At 45.7% G+C, this 19,170-nt stretch overlaps 3 protein-coding genes across 7 annotated transcripts in view; 1 reads left to right on the top strand and 2 right to left on the bottom strand.

The window, feature by feature from the left end:
• Positions 1–1,643: 1,643 nt before the first annotated feature.
• On the bottom strand, positions 1,644–9,456 carry nell3 (NELL (neural EGFL like) family member 3). 4 transcript variants are annotated; one of them, XM_019889549.1, is made up of 6 exons: positions 9,390–9,456; positions 6,435–6,557; positions 5,105–5,637; positions 4,479–5,032; positions 4,085–4,151; positions 1,645–4,012 (listed from the first exon to the last, which is right to left on the bottom strand). In XM_019889549.1, the coding sequence occupies exons 3-6, from the start codon at positions 5,622–5,624 to the stop codon at positions 2,478–2,480; spliced, it is 2,676 nt and encodes an 891-aa protein (XP_019745108.1). In that variant the 5' UTR covers positions 5,625–5,637; positions 6,435–6,557; positions 9,390–9,456; the 3' UTR covers positions 1,645–2,477. The 4 variants fall into 4 exon arrangements, with proteins under 4 accessions (XP_019745105.1, XP_019745108.1, XP_019745107.1 ...); XM_019889548.1 differs by having other exon boundaries at positions 9,347–9,424; XM_019889550.1 differs by having other exon boundaries at positions 6,435–6,548; positions 9,347–9,392.
• Positions 9,457–9,699: 243 nt separating this feature from the next.
• apbb1ip (amyloid beta (A4) precursor protein-binding, family B, member 1 interacting protein) overlaps positions 9,700–19,170 on the top strand; it is a 15,387-nt gene continuing 5,916 nt past the window's right edge. Inside the window, exons 1-13 of the mRNA XM_019889542.1 lie at positions 9,700–9,927; positions 12,718–12,777; positions 13,484–13,574; positions 15,213–15,460; positions 15,787–15,864; positions 15,953–16,112; positions 16,970–17,091; positions 17,180–17,254; positions 18,000–18,143; positions 18,365–18,475; positions 18,596–18,694; positions 18,761–18,854; positions 18,927–19,160. Of these exons, the coding sequence (XP_019745101.1) occupies positions 12,718–12,777; positions 13,484–13,574; positions 15,213–15,460; positions 15,787–15,864; positions 15,953–16,112; positions 16,970–17,091; positions 17,180–17,254; positions 18,000–18,143; positions 18,365–18,475; positions 18,596–18,694; positions 18,761–18,854; positions 18,927–19,160 (1,516 nt within the window). The 5' untranslated portion in view covers positions 9,700–9,927. The remainder of the gene's footprint in view (positions 9,928–12,717; positions 12,778–13,483; positions 13,575–15,212; positions 15,461–15,786; positions 15,865–15,952; positions 16,113–16,969; positions 17,092–17,179; positions 17,255–17,999; positions 18,144–18,364; positions 18,476–18,595; positions 18,695–18,760; positions 18,855–18,926; positions 19,161–19,170) is intronic.
• LOC109527558 (UPF0061 protein Pfl01_0444-like) overlaps positions 17,112–19,170 on the bottom strand; it is a 14,256-nt gene continuing 12,197 nt past the window's right edge. The window contains exon 20 of one of the 2 annotated variants that reach the window (XM_019889552.1): positions 17,112–17,212. The gene's annotated coding sequence lies outside the window, so the exon portion shown is untranslated. The remainder of the gene's footprint in view (positions 17,213–19,170) is intronic. The other variant, XM_019889553.1, reaches the window with a different exon arrangement.

The raw sequence follows: 19,170 nt of genomic DNA, 5'->3' as shown, positions 1-19,170 counted from the left end.
ACCTAAAAGGTGCATTTTAATTTCATCCTGCAATTTCACCAAAAAGCCCAATATAATTAGTTTGTGTGTAGTGTTCTCCAAATATCAAGCAAAGGTATAACGACTTAAAAAAAATAATGGGTATTTAAGATAACGCAATGAAGTGGGCAGTGATTGTGATAATTAATTAAAATCCAACGAAATGTCAGATTCAACACTGTACTGATCAAATCCACTTGCTGTTTCGGTTTCTTTCTCTAGGGGACGCTGCAAGCTCATAATTTGCAAGAGACGTACCAGGAAATTTGAGTGGCGTCTCTTTGTTTCATAAACATACACCAATGATTTAAATATAACCTTTAGATTAGATTAGAATTAATACATTAGATTCTCATGCATGAATTCAAACTACATAAATTACTGCCTTATGATTTCATTTGGATTCAATATTTGTCATTCATGCTCTCAAAGGGGAAGTCAAGCCAAAACAATGTTTGTTTTTTCACAATATGTTCTCTGCATCCCCACTAGTGTAAACATGGTATTCTGATTAATATTGCGTTTTTGAAATATTAATTATAAAAATATGAATTTCCGGAGGCTGTCACTTGCAAATGATAGTGCCAAAGGGGTCAAGTGACTATACCGTCACAGCTCACCTGTTTTTTTGGTTTTGGTCATGTGATGTTGGCAAGCGGTGGCACGGGGCTCAACTGGTTAGCACGTTCGCTTCACAGTAAAGAGGTGAAGGGTTCATCGCAAGCTTGGTTTTCGTACAATTTCTAGTCAGACTTTGTGAGGAAGAACGTGTAACGTCATTGGGGATTGGACTGTTGGACTCATTAGAAGAGGGCCGGGGGAAGTTCATTTCAGTTTTTATGATGTCCCGTGAGGGCCACTGAGCACACTCCATACTTGACTTGATATGTTTTGGAGGAAGAAAATATTCTTTGTGGGGGGAATTAAGTCAGGAAGTGGTGGACGTCCCTGGCTTGTGTTGGCTAGCACGTTGTAGTCAGATCTCAAACATCTGCACACTCAAGAGACTTTCCGATTGGACACATGAGCTTTCTAATCTTTTTTTTTTCCCCCCACCATCACGTCCTTGTCTGACACTTTACATCTGGCACAGCTGCTTGCAATTTGGACGGGCCACAGAATTCAAAACGCGCTTTTACCTTCTTTTTAACTCTCAGGATTTCGATTTTGCTGGATAGAACAATCATGTGACCAGTTAAATAAGTGTGCCATGTTAGTGTCCAGGTAACCAATCCTTAGAGGTGGGAGTAAATTAGACCGCCCCCATGGCTTTTGACCTGTTACCTTGGGCTTCAGGAGCTTTGCTGAAACTATGGGGTACCCCCGTCCGAGGGCCGGGGGGGGGGGGGGTAAATCCATCATCTGCCAATAACTGGGCAACTAGTAACTTAAGTCAAAGTAGAATCAAGTCATGTAAATGGAGTCCTCCACCACGACCCCTCTGCACTGCTTTGACTGCTTGCCTTCTAATTGCGTCCACATGTCGGGATGAGTCACGTCTGCGATTATAACTTGGAAAATAGGAGTTGTGATTAGGACTCGGAGGAACTACCGCATCACCGTCTCGACGTGAAAAAAATATGCTGCTTCTTTCATTCTTTCATGCAACCACTCGAAAGATTGAGCTCGTTTGCATATTCTTTTAATGCTTTGTTCGGCAACGGATATAAAAAATAAATATGACCACATGTCCAATAACGTCTTTTGCTTTGTTCAACTGTCGTATTGTAGACGAATGTTTTATATCCTGTATAAAACCAATAACAATATTTTTGAAAAATGTGCTGCAATGGAAGGATACTCATATGCACATAGGAAATAATACATTCACACACACACACACACACACACACACACACACACACACACACGCAGAATTTGGTCACTGCTCAACCAGCCGAAGTACCTCAAACAAAACCAGTACTTTCACAGTAAATTATACAAAGGCGACATTTTAAAAAGATGACATTATTGAGAAAAATTGAATGGAGGTAACTAGAGTCTCGTTGGGTGATAAAGATGTTTCACCCCCCGTAATCCGAAAGTCTTCTTTAGTTTCCAGCTACGTGTCGTGTGCGTAGCCGTGAAAGCGGATGTTGTATTTGTGAAGGATTTTACTGATTTGAATCAAGAGTGGGCGGAGGACAGAGCCCTGGGGCTCACCTGTGGCGACAGGGCATGGCTTGGTGGTGAATGATTTTAGATGAGTGAACGGAGTCGACAAAAACTTAGGTGGAGAGTTCTTTTGGAAAAATGAATTGGTCATCACAGAACTAAAGAAGCATTTTTAGATGAAACATCTCCAACAACCAAGAGGAGTCCAGTTTCCCCCCCCCCATTTAAATTTTCTGGATTACTAGGACCTGGATAACAGAGATTCTACACAGACTTCGAACATCATCTTTATCATACCAAGCCAACCATGTGCAAAAAGAAAAAAAAAAAAAGTCTGCTCCGGCTCACACGGCAACCCAAAGGATGGAGATGCTGGTGCCGCCCTGGTGCGAGATCTGGTTGATGCGTCCGCGGATGCAGTCCAGAGTGACGTAGACGGCGGTGCCATTGCGGACATGGAAGGAGGCCCTCAGACCCACGCTGGCCCACTCACTGCCCTCCGGCATGTGTCCCGAAACTTGCTGAGCCACGGGATCGGTCCCCCCAGGACCTGGACTGCCGGTTCGATGGAGAGTCACCTTAACGACGTTACATGAGTGGATGAGCCTCAAGTTCAGGGCGACGCTAGCGGTGCCCTCTTCCAGGAACACAAAGTTCTTGCGACTGTTTGGTTCGCCGGAACCGGCCAGGCGGATCTTCTGTGAGTCTGGGGAAATCTGCTGGAAGGAGAGCGGCTTATTGCGGACCGCTCCGAAGGGGAGGCCAAGCTTGGCCACCGTGGCGGTCAACGTGGAAGCAACGGCCGAGGGAAGCCAGACCAAGCTGAGCGTGCTGATCCCGGTGCCGTCACCGAAGTAGCGGACGTTGCACTGCGGCGGTGTCGTGATCTCAAAGCTGAGCGTGTCGCCAGCGCCCAAGGCCACGGCTCCCGCCAAGGTGATGGAGGTGTCTCTGTAGTTCACGCCTGTCTTAAACGCGCGCATGGCCTCCTGGCCTGTGCCGTTGCGACTGGTGTAGGCGATCAGGAAGAAGCCCTCGCGGACGCAAGTGTGCCCCATGGCGTAGAGCGCCTGCTGGAGGACGAACTTGACCACGCCGCTCTCCGTGAAGCGCACGCCGCGGTTGTCGTGCGTCAAGCCTATCATGTAAGGGTCGGATAATGAACCTGCACGAAACGTCGGGGAGTAGCTGGACTGATATTGCGCCAACAGGGACATCTCGGCGGTCATGGCCACCGCACCCGTGTCGTGCGACAGCCAGAGCAAGCTGAAGGTCGGCGCGGCCGTGTCGTAGACGTGAACGTCTGTGCTCTGGTTGCAGTACTGGTTGGGGCTTCTCAGGAGAAGACTCACGGTGTCGTTGGGCTCCGCCTCCACCCCGCCGCTGACGCTTACGCCCTGGTAGTACTTGCCCTCAGGCTGCTCCACGCGTACCCCGCTCAGCTCCCGATCCTCCTCCTCCTGGCTGCTGTTGAACCTCAAGCCCACCTGGAGGAAATTCCTGCAGCTGTGCTTGATGGCAAAGTTGTAGTCCAGCCACAGGAGGCCGTGCTGGCGGAAAGTCACCCGGCCACCCTCGCTGGACAGAAGATCACTATGTTCCTTGCCTCGCACGCTGAGCTGAAGCCCGGCGAACATGTGGCTTCCGGACTTCTGGGCTGAGGGGACAGTGATGCTCGCACTCCAGGACTCGGAGAGATGAGCCCCCGGGGGCGAACCGCAGACGGAGTCGGTGACGGCCGTGCAGGGGAAGGCGACGGGATGGCCTTCGCAGTCGGAGCAGGCCTGACATTCCTGAAGTTCCTGATTGTAAAAGTAGGCGTGGCCGCACAAGCCCGTTTCCGCTTCTTTCTGCGATACTCCCAGACACCGGAAACCTCCTGAGGCCGCAGGATAAAATAGTATCAAGACATCTGAAGACAGTTGCCGGTGATTGTCGGCGGTTCACAAACCTGGAGTGTTTAGACACTTGACTCGCTCGCCGCAGATGTTTGCTAGTTCGAGACATTCATCTCTGTCCTGTGAAACAAAAAGTCAAGAGGAGACATTAGGAAGAGGGACATCGGTGGTCACGTCTGATTTATTTTCATGACTCCACCAAGGAAATCGTTTGGATGCAACATTAGTTTTTCAGAACTTGGGTGACTTCTTGGTATTTTTGGAAATAACCCAATGAAAGGGGAAAAACTTTATCTCTCGGAATGAGACTAAATTTTGGTAAGCTAGGCTCAGAAACCAGCGTCAAAGTGTTATCTTATACTTGCTGGCAAACTGCAAATGGAAAGAAAAGAAATGCTGTACGTATTTTGAAAACTTGCAGGAGGTTTTGTCAGCTCAGTTGACTACCTGGCACATGGTGTCCATGGTCGGCGAGCACTCTGAGATCAGGAAAAACCCCGGCGGACACACGGTGCACTTGTGGCACTGCGGTGGATCGCTCTGGAAGTCGCAATAGTGGTCTGGCTGGCAAGCAGAGGCGCATCCCATCAACAGCTGGGGGAAATGAGCTTCGCCCACGACATCCATCACCTTCGCGTCCGTGTCCACCTTATGGACAACGTTGTGCATATGGCCTCGGGCCTGACTTTGGAGACCGACCAGGTGACTCTGGAAGTAGTTCTGCAGCTCCCCCTGGAGGCCCTGGAAGGACGCCTGCTTGAGCACGTCCGTCAGGAGGCCGTACTGGGCCTTGACCGCGTCCATCTGCTCGTACATACGATGTTGCTGCGTCAAGACGTCGCGCTGCTGCGACAGCAGCGCCTCCTGCTGGTCGGCCAGCTTCTGCTGCAGCTCGCCGATGAGCAGCTGCTGCGCCCGCAGGGCCTCGACAAGTTTCTCCTGACCCTTGGCCAGCTGGAGGTGGAGGATGAGGGCGTCCTCTGAGGGGACTTCATTTTCTCCTGGAGCAGGAATGTTGTTGAAATTAATTTGCTTTACGGCATGGCAGCATAAATGAAGAAGCTAACACTGACCTGGTTTGACGTCACAGGTGAGCTGGACCCCCAGAGGGGCGCCACCGAGGTCCGAAGACGGGGGCCCGAACTCGGGGATGTCTCCTAGGAACTGCGCAGCTCTGTCAGCCAGATGAACGGGAGGAGACTGCACGGCAGCAGGGGACGGCGGCGAGCCCCCCGCCCCATCCCTGGCGCGCTCTTTGGGTCTGATGATCCTCAGCGGGAGTCGGCACTCAAAGCCTTTACAGTCCCGCGTTTGGTTGCTTGTCTTGGGCGCCCTTGCGCAGTCCGCATCGGTGCACGCCGGGGCGACGGCCGCGCCGATGCTCCTCAAACGGGGGCTTCCCGAGGATGGCGCGGAATGTCGGTTACCGGGCTGAGCGTGACGCGCCGGTCTGTTCGACCTGCCTGAGGGACAGTGGTCGCCGGTGCACGGTCGTGGGTCTCCGGTGCTAGAACCGGAGCAATGGCCCCCCTTGCACCAGTCGGAGCGCACAGACGAAAGGACCAGGAGCAACAGCAACGATGACCTCAACATCTTGCGTCATGTACTGTAACAGCGGAAATCCAACAATTTATACTGAACTATAATTGCTTAAAGATGCCATATGATGGTGGCAAATGACTACTTTTATCTAAATGAAGCCCCTCAATTCACTTCAGCATTAGGATCCCACCAGATAACACCAGAGAAATTTTGGATACATTTTTCAGTGAATAATGGAGCATAGTTTCACGCACAAAAAAAAAAAAAGAACCGGAGAAAGATGCACTGCAAGATGAAGAGGCTAAGTTAGACGATCGCGATGATATTTTTTTTAATTATTATTTTTTTGGGGTGACAGAGCAACGATATGGGAGCACCTGCTGGTCTGGTAACTTAACCGTTCAATTTTAAAAATCTGATCTTTACTTGAATTTAAAAAAAAAAAAACAGCAAAAAGTCACCGCTCAGGTTAACAAGTCAGTAAAAGTTTTTTTTTTTTTAAATGTCGGAACTATTAGACCCCGGCCAAAGATATCTGGTACCACAACGCAAATACAGCAAAACCTATTCAATGAAACTAATCAACATATACAATCAATTGAACCATATCTGCATTAATGGGGACGACAAAGAAGTTTTGATAATAATGTGCATATGATATTTACATGTGATGTTGATGTTTGATTAGCTGTATTTATGTCTGCAGCTGTCGCTTTTTTTACTTCCGAGACAAATTTCTTCTTAGCAAGACAAATGAAGAGAGAAACTCTGGAACCTTTGTATCCCTGCAACAACAACAACAACAACAACGGCAGCCAAAAGTAGCTCAAAGTTGACTTTGACCTCAGAGTTGCTATTTACCTTTCTTGTCTCGCTTCTTTGTTCAGACTCTTCCGTATGAAATGGAGCATCCTGCACAACGCGCCTTCCAGCCAGAGCCCCTCTCGAGCTCCTCTGAGCAGCGGACTCCCAACTCTGCACCGTCTGCGTGTGATGATGGCATTCCTGCAGCTTAATTAGCATCAGGTTTCATGGCGTCTGTTAACCCTTCGCCTGCCGATGGCTACCAGCGACCAGAATCGAAAGTCAAATCCCGTCCGCAGAGAAGACTAGTCTCATAAATGACGTCAGAGTTCGTCCATTACAGACACGATCTGCCAAAATACTTTTAGAGCGCTAGACTTCAATGCAGAAGCAAACGTGACTTAAATTAGCTGCAGGTTAAGCTTAGTATCGGGAGGGAAGTATCTTGTCGAGTTATTAGAAAAATGGGTTCATTACATTGCTAACTAGCCAGCAGGGGTGTTTGAAATGCTCATTCCACGGTTTTGAGAAAATTCCACAAAGACTTGGCCAACGTTGCTATTTAAAAAAAAAAAAGAAGCTGGTAACAGTTTCACAGCAAAAATAAGTAAATATTGTTCACAAAACGATTAAAATTCATTCTCGGAAAGAGACAATTTACAAGCTAACTTGTCCAATTTAATTGTATGAGCTAACGAGCAAAGACCAAGTGAGCAACAATTTTTTTTGTTTGTTTGTTTTCACTTTTTGCTGGTTCTTTGTTTAGCAGAATCCTCAATTGTACTTTTGTCGCTTTTGCATTTGTTTGGAAATAAATATTTTTCTTTCTTATCTGTGTCTACGATTGTGGAATCCCAATTCTGTCTGGAACTTTTCCGGAAAGCCGACGCGAGCTTGACCAAATTGACAAAGTTAGATGAATAGGCTGGCCAAATAAGTTTAAATAAAAGTGCATCTTGTATTTATTGTATGCTAACTAGATAAATAGATCAGTAGAGGTCAGAATCTTGCTGTGTCATGTTTAGGTTTTTTTTTTTCCCTAGATGACTGTCACTTTTCATTTGATTCACTGTTGACTTTCCTGTGACCCTTGCGCTCCCTCCAGTTGTTTTTTTTCCTTATTCTTCTTGTGTTTTTCAGCAACGCCTGAATGTTGTGACAGCTGCTAGTCCTTAAACGCGGTCACCGTCGTGTTGTCAACACCTAGCCCCCCCATGTATACGGATACACATCCAACTACGGCACAAAGCAGGAATGCAAAAGGACTATTGGGGCTATCGCGACAGTAAGAAATACCGCTAAAGACATTTTTCAAGAACGTGCATTAGGCGCAGCTTCCCTCAACTAGGGTTCCTGTGACTTCTGCTCGCTGTCAAGAAATGGGAGACTATCCTATCGTATTAGTAAACATATTTAACCGTTTCATGCACCCAGAAACCTGATAACACGATAAGCTGTCCACTGTAGTGACCACGGTTCCTAAAAACGTTAAAATACAAAATCTTCAACCATCCTATATCATCCAATAAATCTCAGCTACGTTAGGGCTGAAGTCAGGTATATTTCCCCTCCAGGGCTATTTCCTTATTTACACCCACAGGAGGAATGAGTGGACCCAAACTCAGGTAGTGGTTTTCTCCATGCTATCTTTCCTTTGCGCTTGGTAGCCGCCCAATGAGTTCAATGCCAAACGGCTTGCGTGTCACGGCCTAGTCCAAAGAAAAACACCCCAAGTTTCACATCACACTTTGACAAATGGGATATTGTCTTCAACGCTCCCCGCTGCTTTTGCCATTATCGGCCCCGTTTAATTTCTTTGAAACCACCGTAAAAGAGCAAACTAAAAAGGCATTTCCAGGCACGTCTGGATTGAACGTGACTAATGGTTCTGGAAGCATGCAGTTTCACAGCTTGCCATCTTGGCTTCAAAAAAAAAAAAAAGGCCAATGGGCTCCTTTGTTTGGTTTCTTTATTGCCACAGTAACTCCTGCTCGGCTTCAAACGTTTATAATTATTAAACCTGCTGAGCTATAAAGAGCTTTTATTGTTTGGACCACCCTAACCGTGACAGATGAATAATTGCGACCTCCGCTTTGCTGTCTGTCTCCGAACATTTATCAGGGTGTTAAATGGCTGCTAATGGATGACATGTTGGCAGCTGAATTTGCTTCATTCAAAAGATGATCCGAGAGGGCTTTGGACATGTTCAATTCGCGATCCAGAAAATGCAAAAATGCACGGTCTCAAATTTAGTCCCTCCAGGACCAACTAAATGAGGTGAACCAGCCTCTCAAAAATCCCATCTCGCCTTATCTATTTCTCTTCATGGCAACCTGCTTCTTCCTTGACAACCGCTCCATGTTTTTGTGGTTCAATAATACTAATATAGGACACTACACTGCATTTTTTGTTGATGTGACGGTAGTTGGAGTCACCTATTTTTCCACAATGGTCTATTCCAATCGGGCTTTGTGTTGCGTCATCGACTTTGTATTTCGAGAGCTATTTTTTTTTTGAGGCGGTACTTGGTGTAAAAAAGATTGACAACCACTGCCTTGGACCATATGCATGGATGATATTCAGGAATGTGGAGGCAGGATTCCTGAAGCACAGATGAAAACAGAGCAGAGGTAGCCCCCCCCCCCAAGAAAAAAAAACAGTGGGGTGAAGTGTCCTGCTGAGATCCAAGTGTAGTAACATTAAAGTCATATCGCGGCTGCTGATGGGCCTCCCAAGTTGACTCAAGATGAAATGCAAATAACCCCACCCGCCATTCAGATAAGAGCTTCCTCTGCGACTCAGAACTCTATAGCCCGCCTCTGCTCACCATACCCACCGCCAGACTTCTGACCTCGCCCCACCGCAAGATATTCTCTGCTGATTGGAAGCACCGCAGGAAGTAAAATGTCTTGTCAATCAAAGAAAGCGGTTTGTGTTACCAGCACAAACTTGGAGGACCAACACCGTACCAGTCAATCCAAAAGGCACGTAAAGAAAGGCAAGCGTCCCAACCTCGCTGTTGGTTACTTCGCAGAAATGGAAGTCAGCCGTGTGAACAACTACACTACGATCCCAGCGAGGTTCCTCCTGCGGCGCTTGCCACGCCCCCTTACTGGCAAATCTGCAAGGGGGAAGACAGATTGTGTGCAATCAATTTTTTTTTTGACTGAGGGTCAATTATTAACAGCGACACTTGGTATTGTTGAGCAAACTCGGGAACAGGCTGTCGGTTGGTCGCGGGCCCAGACACGAGTGTTGTGAAAGTGTTGTGCAGGAATGTAGCGGCAGGTCTGGACGTGAACTTCCGCATTGGGCAGGAAGAAGGCTGTCAAAAAAAAGAAAGAAAAAAAAAGAAAGAAGCAGCGGATGAGCCTAACGCTCGGCAACACATTCGAAAAATAACGCTCGCCACTATCGAGAGGCCTTGTTTTGCTGGATAACTTTTTTTTTTTTTTAATTTAAACTGATGTCCACGACGGCTTTTTCGTGACGGATATATACATCCACCCTTATTTATATACTGTACGTACACACACACAGATTGGAAAAGGTGAGTTCAAGTGATTTGATGGTAGCGCTTCTGCTTTTCTGTCCTTTGTTATTCATTGCGACAATTTTGAAATTGATGACATTGGAACATTCGGTGGCAAGACGACGCGTTTTTATTCAAAGCATGTTGGAAATTTTTATCGAAAGGTTTAAAAAGATAAAGAGCATCACATAGACAAAGGACAGACATATTTTTTTGGTGTGTGTGTGTGGACCCTTCTTGCACATGTGAGAAGTTGATAGGCTCTCAGTTTCTGAAGTCCCACGTTATGTAAAAAGACAAAGTCTAAAGCGTGCAGGGATAACGTGAATGCAGAAGTCACACGCCGGCCTGTGGTTTATTTTACATTTCTCTTAACCCAGTGTTTTTCAAACTTTTTTGAGCCAAGGCACACTTCTTTCATTGAAAAAAATCTCGCTGCACACCAGTAGCTGAAAATGTGACCCCCCCCCCCCGTTTATTTTAACAATTAACGTGTTATATTGTTACTATAACCGTTTTTAACATTGAAGAATGAAGTTATAACAGCTTGAATTGGAATCAAATGAACACAAAGAAAACAGTATTTTATCGTCTTTCATAGTTATTGTCAAAAATTCGCTTGTCTCTCGTTGAAACACAATGCAATTGGCTCGCTGTTGCTGCCCCCTAGCGGTATGGGAGGGTACCACATGATTACTTTCTGGCCGAAAGACCGCACAGGCATACAAATTGGATATTTTCCCGCGGCACAACTGACAATCTCTCGCGGCCAGTGTGCCGCGACACACGGGTTGAAAAACACTGTCTTAACCCATTTAATCCCACCGGTCACATTTGTGAAGGACAACAATGATTTAATTTACAGGGCTCTAAAATTTTTTATTACTTGTTACTTAAAAGGGCTACCAATAACACCTGATTTTGAATTTTAAATGTCTGGGAAAATTTCAGATTAAATGGTTCAAGCCAGATGTGGGTAGTTTTTTCTTTCGTGTTGTGTCTTTTTTTTTTTAAAGCTGACCCATCACGTATTGCTGAGCGGAAAAGGGGCCCAATGGTGCAAATACATGCACGGGCAGAGCGCAGGCATAATCATAATCATGCAAAAATAATACCTGTAGGACTGAAAAGTCATTTGGTTCACTGGCTGCAAGTGAAGGACAAAAATATCGGGACAAGTACTTTTGTGCTGTGAACAAGTATAGAATGCGCAATGAAACTGGGTGTCGGTTTTCACACATTTCTACCGAGTGCGACTTTGAAACGAGGACATCACGTTTCTGTACGCCACTTGATGGTTGGCAAAGTGAAGTCGCGAAAGGGGGCGGGGCGATTAGGTTAACAACGATGACAACAACAATTTCTGTCTTTTATGAATTTGCAAAATGTGTTCTGGGGAAGAAGACAAACACTTACTTTCAAAATGTGTTCCCAAAGCTTTGCCAAAATTGTGTGGTAATCAAAAACAATCCAAACAAACAACCCCCCGCCCCCCCACATTAGCTCAAGGCTCTTCTAATTGAAGAAAAGAAACCAAAAGAAAAATACACATTACTTGTTTATTTTTTTCAGACTGTGAGATGAAGAATTTTATTTTAGGTTGTTTTTTTTAAGGTTGGCACAACAGCAGATCCCCTTGCAGCAGACAACATTCAACGTTTCTATTAAATAGGGTAATAGATGGGGAGTTTCTTGCGTGTCTAAATCTATTTTGTCATTGTCGTTATTGCTTCTAAGTTATTGTTTCTTGGTTCACATTTCGCCTTATAAGTGGGGTTGTGACTTTGTCGTCATTTGCTTAAGCATTACAACATAGCGAGTGCTCAATAGCAACCACTTCCTCTTCTTCAGAGGTGGAGAGGTTTTGGTGTGGAAGTGATACGAACCTAAAAGCAGTGATACAAGCGCGTTCCGATGAGAATTGAAGAGGATTTTGTACCAAAAAAAAAAAAAAAAAGTGAGGCCTTTAAAATGTAGCATACCTTTGCTTTGGAAATGATTAGATTGGCTTGAATTCTGCTCCAGATCAAAAAGTAAACATGACCACGAGCCCAAACAAGCCTGTGAAGAGAGAGAGACCGTGAAAAGAAAAACATGGCCGCGGGTTATTGAAAACAAAAGCTAACTTTTGATCCCGTCCTGTTTTGCGTGGAGCCTGGGTGATCGTGTTGCGTGTGTGTTTAACGCGGTCTCTGGACCCCATGCAAATGTCATGTCAGCGAAGGCGTTCAAAAGCCACAGAAAATGTCACGTGTGTTTAACGCATCGTCTGCTCCTTTCAAATGGCTTTGCTCGGCTCCTTCCGCACATTTCTCGGCTGTCGTTTGTCATGACAGCTCCATCCAGCTCACACTCGGCAGATATTAACAAACATGCTTACATGCTAACTCTCCACTATTTTATTTTAAAGTCTACAATATTCACAACATTTCTAAATTGCATTATATTACCATGACATAAACTTACATTTTTGAATCTACAATTGACAATAAAAGCATTTTCACTTAAGCCGGCAGCACTTCACACATGTCAATTACTATGGCGGATGCAAACATGTGGCGCATGCAGCTTTCCCTCTCACCGTCACCACTTTGACAACTTCACGCAGCAATCAAGTCTGTGCTGCTTATCACAAAGCGAATGTTATTAGCTAACACCAATCTGAGCATTAACTGAAACGCAACGCAGCTCTGCTTACCCTTTGACTTGGTAGTTGAATTTCAGACTTAGTTGATGCAGCACTGCAACTATTTGTAACATGTCATTAAAAAGTCACTTTTCCGTGATTTGTCCCCTTTTCTGTGACAGATGGACGACATCGACGCCATGTTCAGCGACCTGCTGGGCGAGATGGACCTCCTGACGCAGGTCAGACCCGCCCCCTCACCATGACAACTGATATAGGAATTTCCCTTCTCTATGTCTTCAAATCAGATTGGAATCGACAAGTTGCATGTGTTTGTTTTTAATTGGATTCACTGAAAAAAATAATGCATTATAGGCCCCAAGTGTTTTCTCCCGGCTGCCGTTAGCTAACTGAAATCCATCAAAAATAGGAAGGGGTGATAAATACAAGAAGTACATGAGGTGGGCTGGGGGGGTGGGGGGGGGGCGTTTGGTGAAATGTCAGCTCCAGATAAGAGTTGAGTCGTTGGTGAGAACGTTGGCATGTCAGTTAGGCTTTTAGTCAGTCGTGTAATGCGCAATGGTAGTGGACAACAAAAAACAGGGAGGCAGGAGAACCAGGGAGTACTGATCAAAATCTATGAACAAAAACACTTACAGGAACTATTGCCATGATGTCCAACAGGTGCGACGCTGGAGGAGAATCCCTCCAATGCCACCTGTTGATCACAAACAACAAAACCATGACAGTCACCTGTGAAACAAAACCAAATCTGATCTAAAAACAAAAACAGAATCATGACCTAATCATTCCACATGCAAATTGGTCTGGCTTCAATTTTTACAGCACGCTTCAGAGCACTCGCCAATGTGTTGCTGATTAGCTGACAGAGTGTACTGTGTGCATACATGTAACGACACACACTGACTGTTTTTCTCCCCCTGGCAGAGTCTGGGACAAGAACAAGCGCCGCCCCCCTCCTCTCCACCCGAAGCCGAGCAAGAAGTCAACCTCTCCATCGGCTTCACGGACCTCAATGGTGATGTTGTGTTTATTGTTGTTCTTTATTAGTTCACCTGCACAGCATTGGCATGACACAAAATAGCTTTAGAGGGTCAAACCTTTGCTGTGTATTAGACCACAATCCATGATAAAAATAGTTGTTCGTGTTCCTGCAATCATTCAATGTCCACCCAATTTCAAGTTGGGTGAGTCAACTGGTATCGGGGAGCCGATTGCCTTTTATAGTGAGAGCCTTGGAATTCACCTGAAATGGCAGCTTCAAACCAAAATGGCCGACTACCTCTTTGACGTTTGGCATGGGTCCTTGAGGCTTGTTCAAGTGTTCACCAAATTTGGTGTTGTTTGGCAAAACTTGGCCCATGACAGCCCTGGAATTATATTTTGAACTAAAATGATTGATGTCCTGCTCAATTCCAGGCACAAATCTCCCCGCCTTGGGACTACGGCTGAAAACTAGCATTTATGCTAAATCCGGCGCATTTACAATGTTTATTCTTGTGTTGATTAATGTGCACTGTCCCAATGAAAAATCCTGCATCCTGTCATGATAGATATGTCCACCAAATTTCATTTTTATCGGTAAAATTGGAGTCTGAGCTCTCTGCTGTGAAATTTGCCTGAAATGGCTGCTTCTAACCAAAATGGCCGACTCCCTGTTCAATTTCTTACATGGGGCCTTCAGACTTTTTTGTGTCCAACCAATTTTGTGTCGATTGGTGAAATTGGTGTCAGGGGCTGATTCTTCCTTTCCGAGAAGCATTGCCGGTACTAAACGAGTACAACTATTAGGTTTCGGTTATCATCCTAATGGGGTACATGGGTGTATTTTGTGAGTGGAGGGACCGATTGTCCTGTTTGTCTCTTTGTGGCCCGCATGTGGAGAAGTATTTCAAGTTGCTTGGCAGCACATGTGGCAGCTGTTAAAAGCGGGACACAGATTAAATTGTCGGGGCTCTCACAACTTAACGTCCGCCTTGAAGATGTAAAACAAGGCCTCACCTATAATGATAAAACAATGATAAGAATAAGTATTAAAATGAGATCAAGCCACTTGTTTGGTCACCGGAAGCACAAAAGTGTTCACTCTGTGTTCATCAGGGTGAGTGGAAGGTTACGAAAGGATACGAGTCCACTTCTGCTACAGTTGGGAAGGGTTCCTAAAACAAATTAAGCAACAATACAGGACATCTATTGGCTCCAAGATGACAAAGAGGCTTTTGTTTTATTTTCAGGAAGTGAGCATGCTCATAATTATACCATATTTAATAGCCTCTGGGCCTCATTGTGTCCTATTTTTGTTCCTTCATATGTCATGTACGGATTTAATGGTCTACAAACTTCTAAAGTTGCAACTGTACAGAATTATTTATCGATTTATTTACCTTTGTTTCATATTTACACCCTATCAGGGACAGCGGTTACTACTATCAGGTTACAGGTTATCATTATTGGTGCATGAAAGGGTTCATGTCGAAACCTCTGTCAAACGTTAGCATCATATTTATTGTTCTGTAGACCTAATATTTCTTCTTTAAATCATATTTATTGTACCATATTGATATACGAAATGTAAAAATGTATATGTTTGGTGTATAGGTAAACGAGAGCTGTCATGTCCGCTACTGACCTGATATTTGCCTTGATTTGACAACAGCGTCTCTGAATGAGCTGGAGGACAACGACCTGGATGCTCTGATGGCCGACTTGGTGGCCGACCTCAACGCCACAGAGGAGAAGCTGGCGGCCGAGATCGAGAGTCTGAAGGAGCCTCAGCCCGAGCCTTTGCCGCCTCCGAGCGTCGGCCCGCCCTCCTCAAGCCCTCCGCTCTCCAGCGACTCGTCCACCACCTTCCCCTCGTCCACTTTACCGCCTCCACCCCCGCAATCTAGCAAACCTACGATGGTGAGTCCACAACAGCTTCTGATTCTTTTTTTCTCCACACAAAAAAAAAAAAAAGCCAAACAGCTGGAGCACATCATACTCATGCAGAGTGGAACATATTTTATGATCTGTAATGTTCCATATTTACATCAAATTTGATGTTCTGCACACCTCTAAGGTAGCTTGTTTACATTGTACTTAATGAGATCCAGTAGAAGAACTGTTCCACTCATGCATTCTTCATGAAAAAGGGGAATTCTTAGCTCTGACTAGGGGGAAAAAAAACTACTCTGGGTTTCAAATTATGGTCTCATATTTTGGTGATTGCTTCTTTGGTGGCTCCATAGGAGGAGATTGAAGCTCAGATCAAGGCAGACAAAATCAAGCTGGCTCTGGAGAAGCTCAAAGAAGCAAAAGTGAAAAAGGTACAGCAGGCACTGATTGATTATCAAGGGTCATACAGAAAAAAAAAATGGACTGGTTTTCTAAGTAACGCTTTGTTGTGTGCTTTAGCTCGTGGTGAAGGTGTGCATGAACGACGGCAGCTCCAAAACGTTGATGGTGGACGAGAGGCAGAACGTGAGAGAGGTGCTGGACAACCTCTGCGAGAAGACGCACTGCGACTACAACGTGGACTGGAGCCTGTGCGAGACCAACCCAGAACTGCAGCTCGGTCAGCAGATGCACATTTCTTTTAATAGAGTCACGCAGAACTAGCGCTAGCTATCGTTCATTCGCGCTTATTTTTAACATTAGCCGATGTCCTGTCCTCACTCGTGCGTCATAATAAAATGAGGAAACGAGAATTTCCGTCTCGCCCGCGTGATTGTTAAATTTAGCCGATCTGATGCGCGCGATGCTAATTGTAGCATTGTTACGTGTCAACGTTTTGTGTGATTTTAGCCTGGCATGGTCGGAAAACAATGTGAATGTTTGTCTCGAGTGAAGACAAAGACAGAGGGAGGCTTCCTTCAACTTTTGTTCAAGACAGATGAGATATAATCTCCACCAACACGACCCTAACACCCGGCTAGCTTAACCTTCAAAGCCCGCCATGTGTCGGCTGCGCACCCGCCGCGGTTCAAAGCAGAGCTGCGTGCTTCCTGCTTCGCGTCTCTTTAAACGTCCGACTAAATGCCTCAGTAAGGCGGCTAAATACCACAACCATTTCTCTGGTGCTCAGCTGTGATTGCTCAAGTGCACACAAGCACATGGTGTGTGTGTGTGTGTGTGTGTGTGTGTGAGGACGTCTAAAGCGGGTTTTGATGGTCGAATTAGTCCTCTTGGAAGACTTTGTACTTTTTGGACATCTTCCCATATTCCTTCAAGCCCATTCGGAACAGACAATGGTGCAATTGTATTGAAACTACAACGCTTTAAATGAAACAGATGCCAGAGTTTCACACAAAGGTAAAGACTTTAAATGAGACTTTTGAGTCAACGTTTCAAATGGTGGTTTCAAACGTGGGTTAAGGTTTCAAGACCAAATTATAGTTCCTTGCTTCTATTTATTTATTGTTGTGGTGCTAGAGAGGACCTTTGAGGATCACGAACACCTTGTAGAGCCCCTCCTGGCTTGGACCAGGGACAGCGAGAACCAAATCCTCTTTCAGGAGAGTTCAGACAAGTATGAAGTCTTCAAAAACCCGCAGGTAAGTACCATCAATGGAGAGCTCAATCCATGGATACAGTAGATTGATTGATAGGCCAGATCTTCCACCGAGTGTCTTCTGTGTGCAGAAATTCTACTTGTGGAAGAAGGACAAGAAGGTGCTGAAAGACATGAAGGACAAAGACAAGGAGATCTTGATCAAGGTACGTTGTTCTCTCGGTCATTATTTTTGAATTTGGACGTACTGTTGGGGGTCACATTTGACAACAATTTAAAAAATACCCTGAATATTTTTAACCCATGACTTTCCTAAAGTGACCCAAAATACATCTATCCATCCATTTTCTGATCCGCTTTATCCTCACAAGGGTCGCGGGGGGCTGCTGGAGTCTATCTTCTATCTATCTATCTATCTATCTATCTACCTCTGTCTTCGGGCAGTGGGCAGGGAACACTCTGAACTGGTTGCCAGCCAATCGCAGGGCACACAGAGAGAGACGAACACCCGTTCGGGCTCACAATCACACCTAGTGACAATTTAGAGTGTTCCATTAACCTGCCATGCATGTATTTGGAATGTGGGAGGAAACTGACATACCCGCAGAAAACCCACGCAGGCACGGGGAGAACATGCAGACTCCACACGGGAAGGCCGGACGCGAAATTGAACCCTGCATCCCTGCACTGTGAGCCCAAGGCGCAAACCAGTTGACCACCGTGACGCTCACCAACAGAAAATACACGTTCCCTTTTATCTTCAACATGAAGGATTAATCGTCCATTTAAAGTCAGACAGCCAAATAAGAATTTTGAAAAAAATCTATCGCTAATTTGATATAGTTGATTATTATAAGTATATTCTTGAACTGAAACATACTATGTACAGGAACAGTATGTAAAGTTGTCTCTCTCACCACCCCCCCCCAAACACCCCCTCTCTGTAAACAGGAGAACTTCTGTGGGACGTCCATTATGGTGCCCGATTTGGAAGGGGTCCTGCACCTCAAAGAGGACGGCAAGAAGTCGTGGAAGCCCCGCCTCTTCCAGCTCAGAGCCTCCGGAATTTATTACGTGCCCAAAGGCAAGACCAAGGTCAGGGTTCAAAGGCCTGGGAATCATTAACCCATTCCCTACTCGCTTACCACTACATATGGATTTTTATATACTGGACCAAGACAGTTCACTAAAATGTCCACTAATCGCTATCGAGTCATTAATCAGATGTAAGAAATGTTTAATCACTAGTGAGGGATTTTTATCGCAAGGATTATATTACATAGAACTGTTCTTTTTTTTTTTTTCCTCCTCCTCAGTCGTCTCGTGACCTGGTGTGCTTCGTGCAGTTCGACAACGTCAACGTTTACTACGGAAAAGACTTCCGAGCGAAGCATAAAGCGCCCAGCGACTTTTGCTTTGTGCTCAAAGTAAGGCAAACGACCCCAAACGACCGATGTACAAAAAGTAACGTGAATGTCAGGTTTACAAATGGAAAATATTGAGCAATTTATTTCTGGTACTTTGTGTTCGGCAATGTTTGTGTGTAGCATCCGCAGATCCAGAAGGACTCTCAGTACATTAAGTATTTGTGCTGCGACGACGCCTGGACCATGAACCTGTGGGTCACTGGAATACGCATTGCAAAGGTATTCTTATTATGACGACGATGATGTCATCAACATTGTTCATGATATGAAACGCGTGTCTCGCAGTACGGCTCCAACTTGTATGAAAACTTCAAAACGGCAGAGAAGAAGGCGGCCGTCGGTTCCGCGTGGGCAAGCTGCAGCGTTACGTCAGGCCAAAGTAAACGCACGCGCACACCCGCGAAATGCGCACGGGTCACCTTTTAACAATTTTTTTTTTCTGGGTTCACAGAACAATCGCAAAGCCAGGTCGCCAACGGCCACGCAAACAACACGTCACCTTCTCCTCTTCCTCCACCTCCACCCCCACTCGGCGAAGACCTCCCCCCACCACCACCTCCTCCTCCTCAACTTGGTAAAACCCTCCCCCCAGCGCCTCCCCCTCTTGGCGCAACACTACCGACACCCCCCCCCCCCCCTGGGGGGACCCCGCCCCCCCCCCCCCCCCCTCGCCGCAACCCTCCCCCCCCCCCCCC

Source organism: Hippocampus comes, unplaced genomic scaffold, assembly GCF_001891065.2.
Source record: "Hippocampus comes isolate QL1 unplaced genomic scaffold, H_comes_QL1_v1.1 scaffold490, whole genome shotgun sequence".
Classification (NCBI taxonomy): domain Eukaryota; kingdom Metazoa; phylum Chordata; class Actinopteri; order Syngnathiformes; family Syngnathidae; genus Hippocampus; species Hippocampus comes.
The sequence above is the reverse complement of the archived record's forward strand: the minus strand, read 5'-3'. Positions and strand labels throughout refer to the sequence as shown.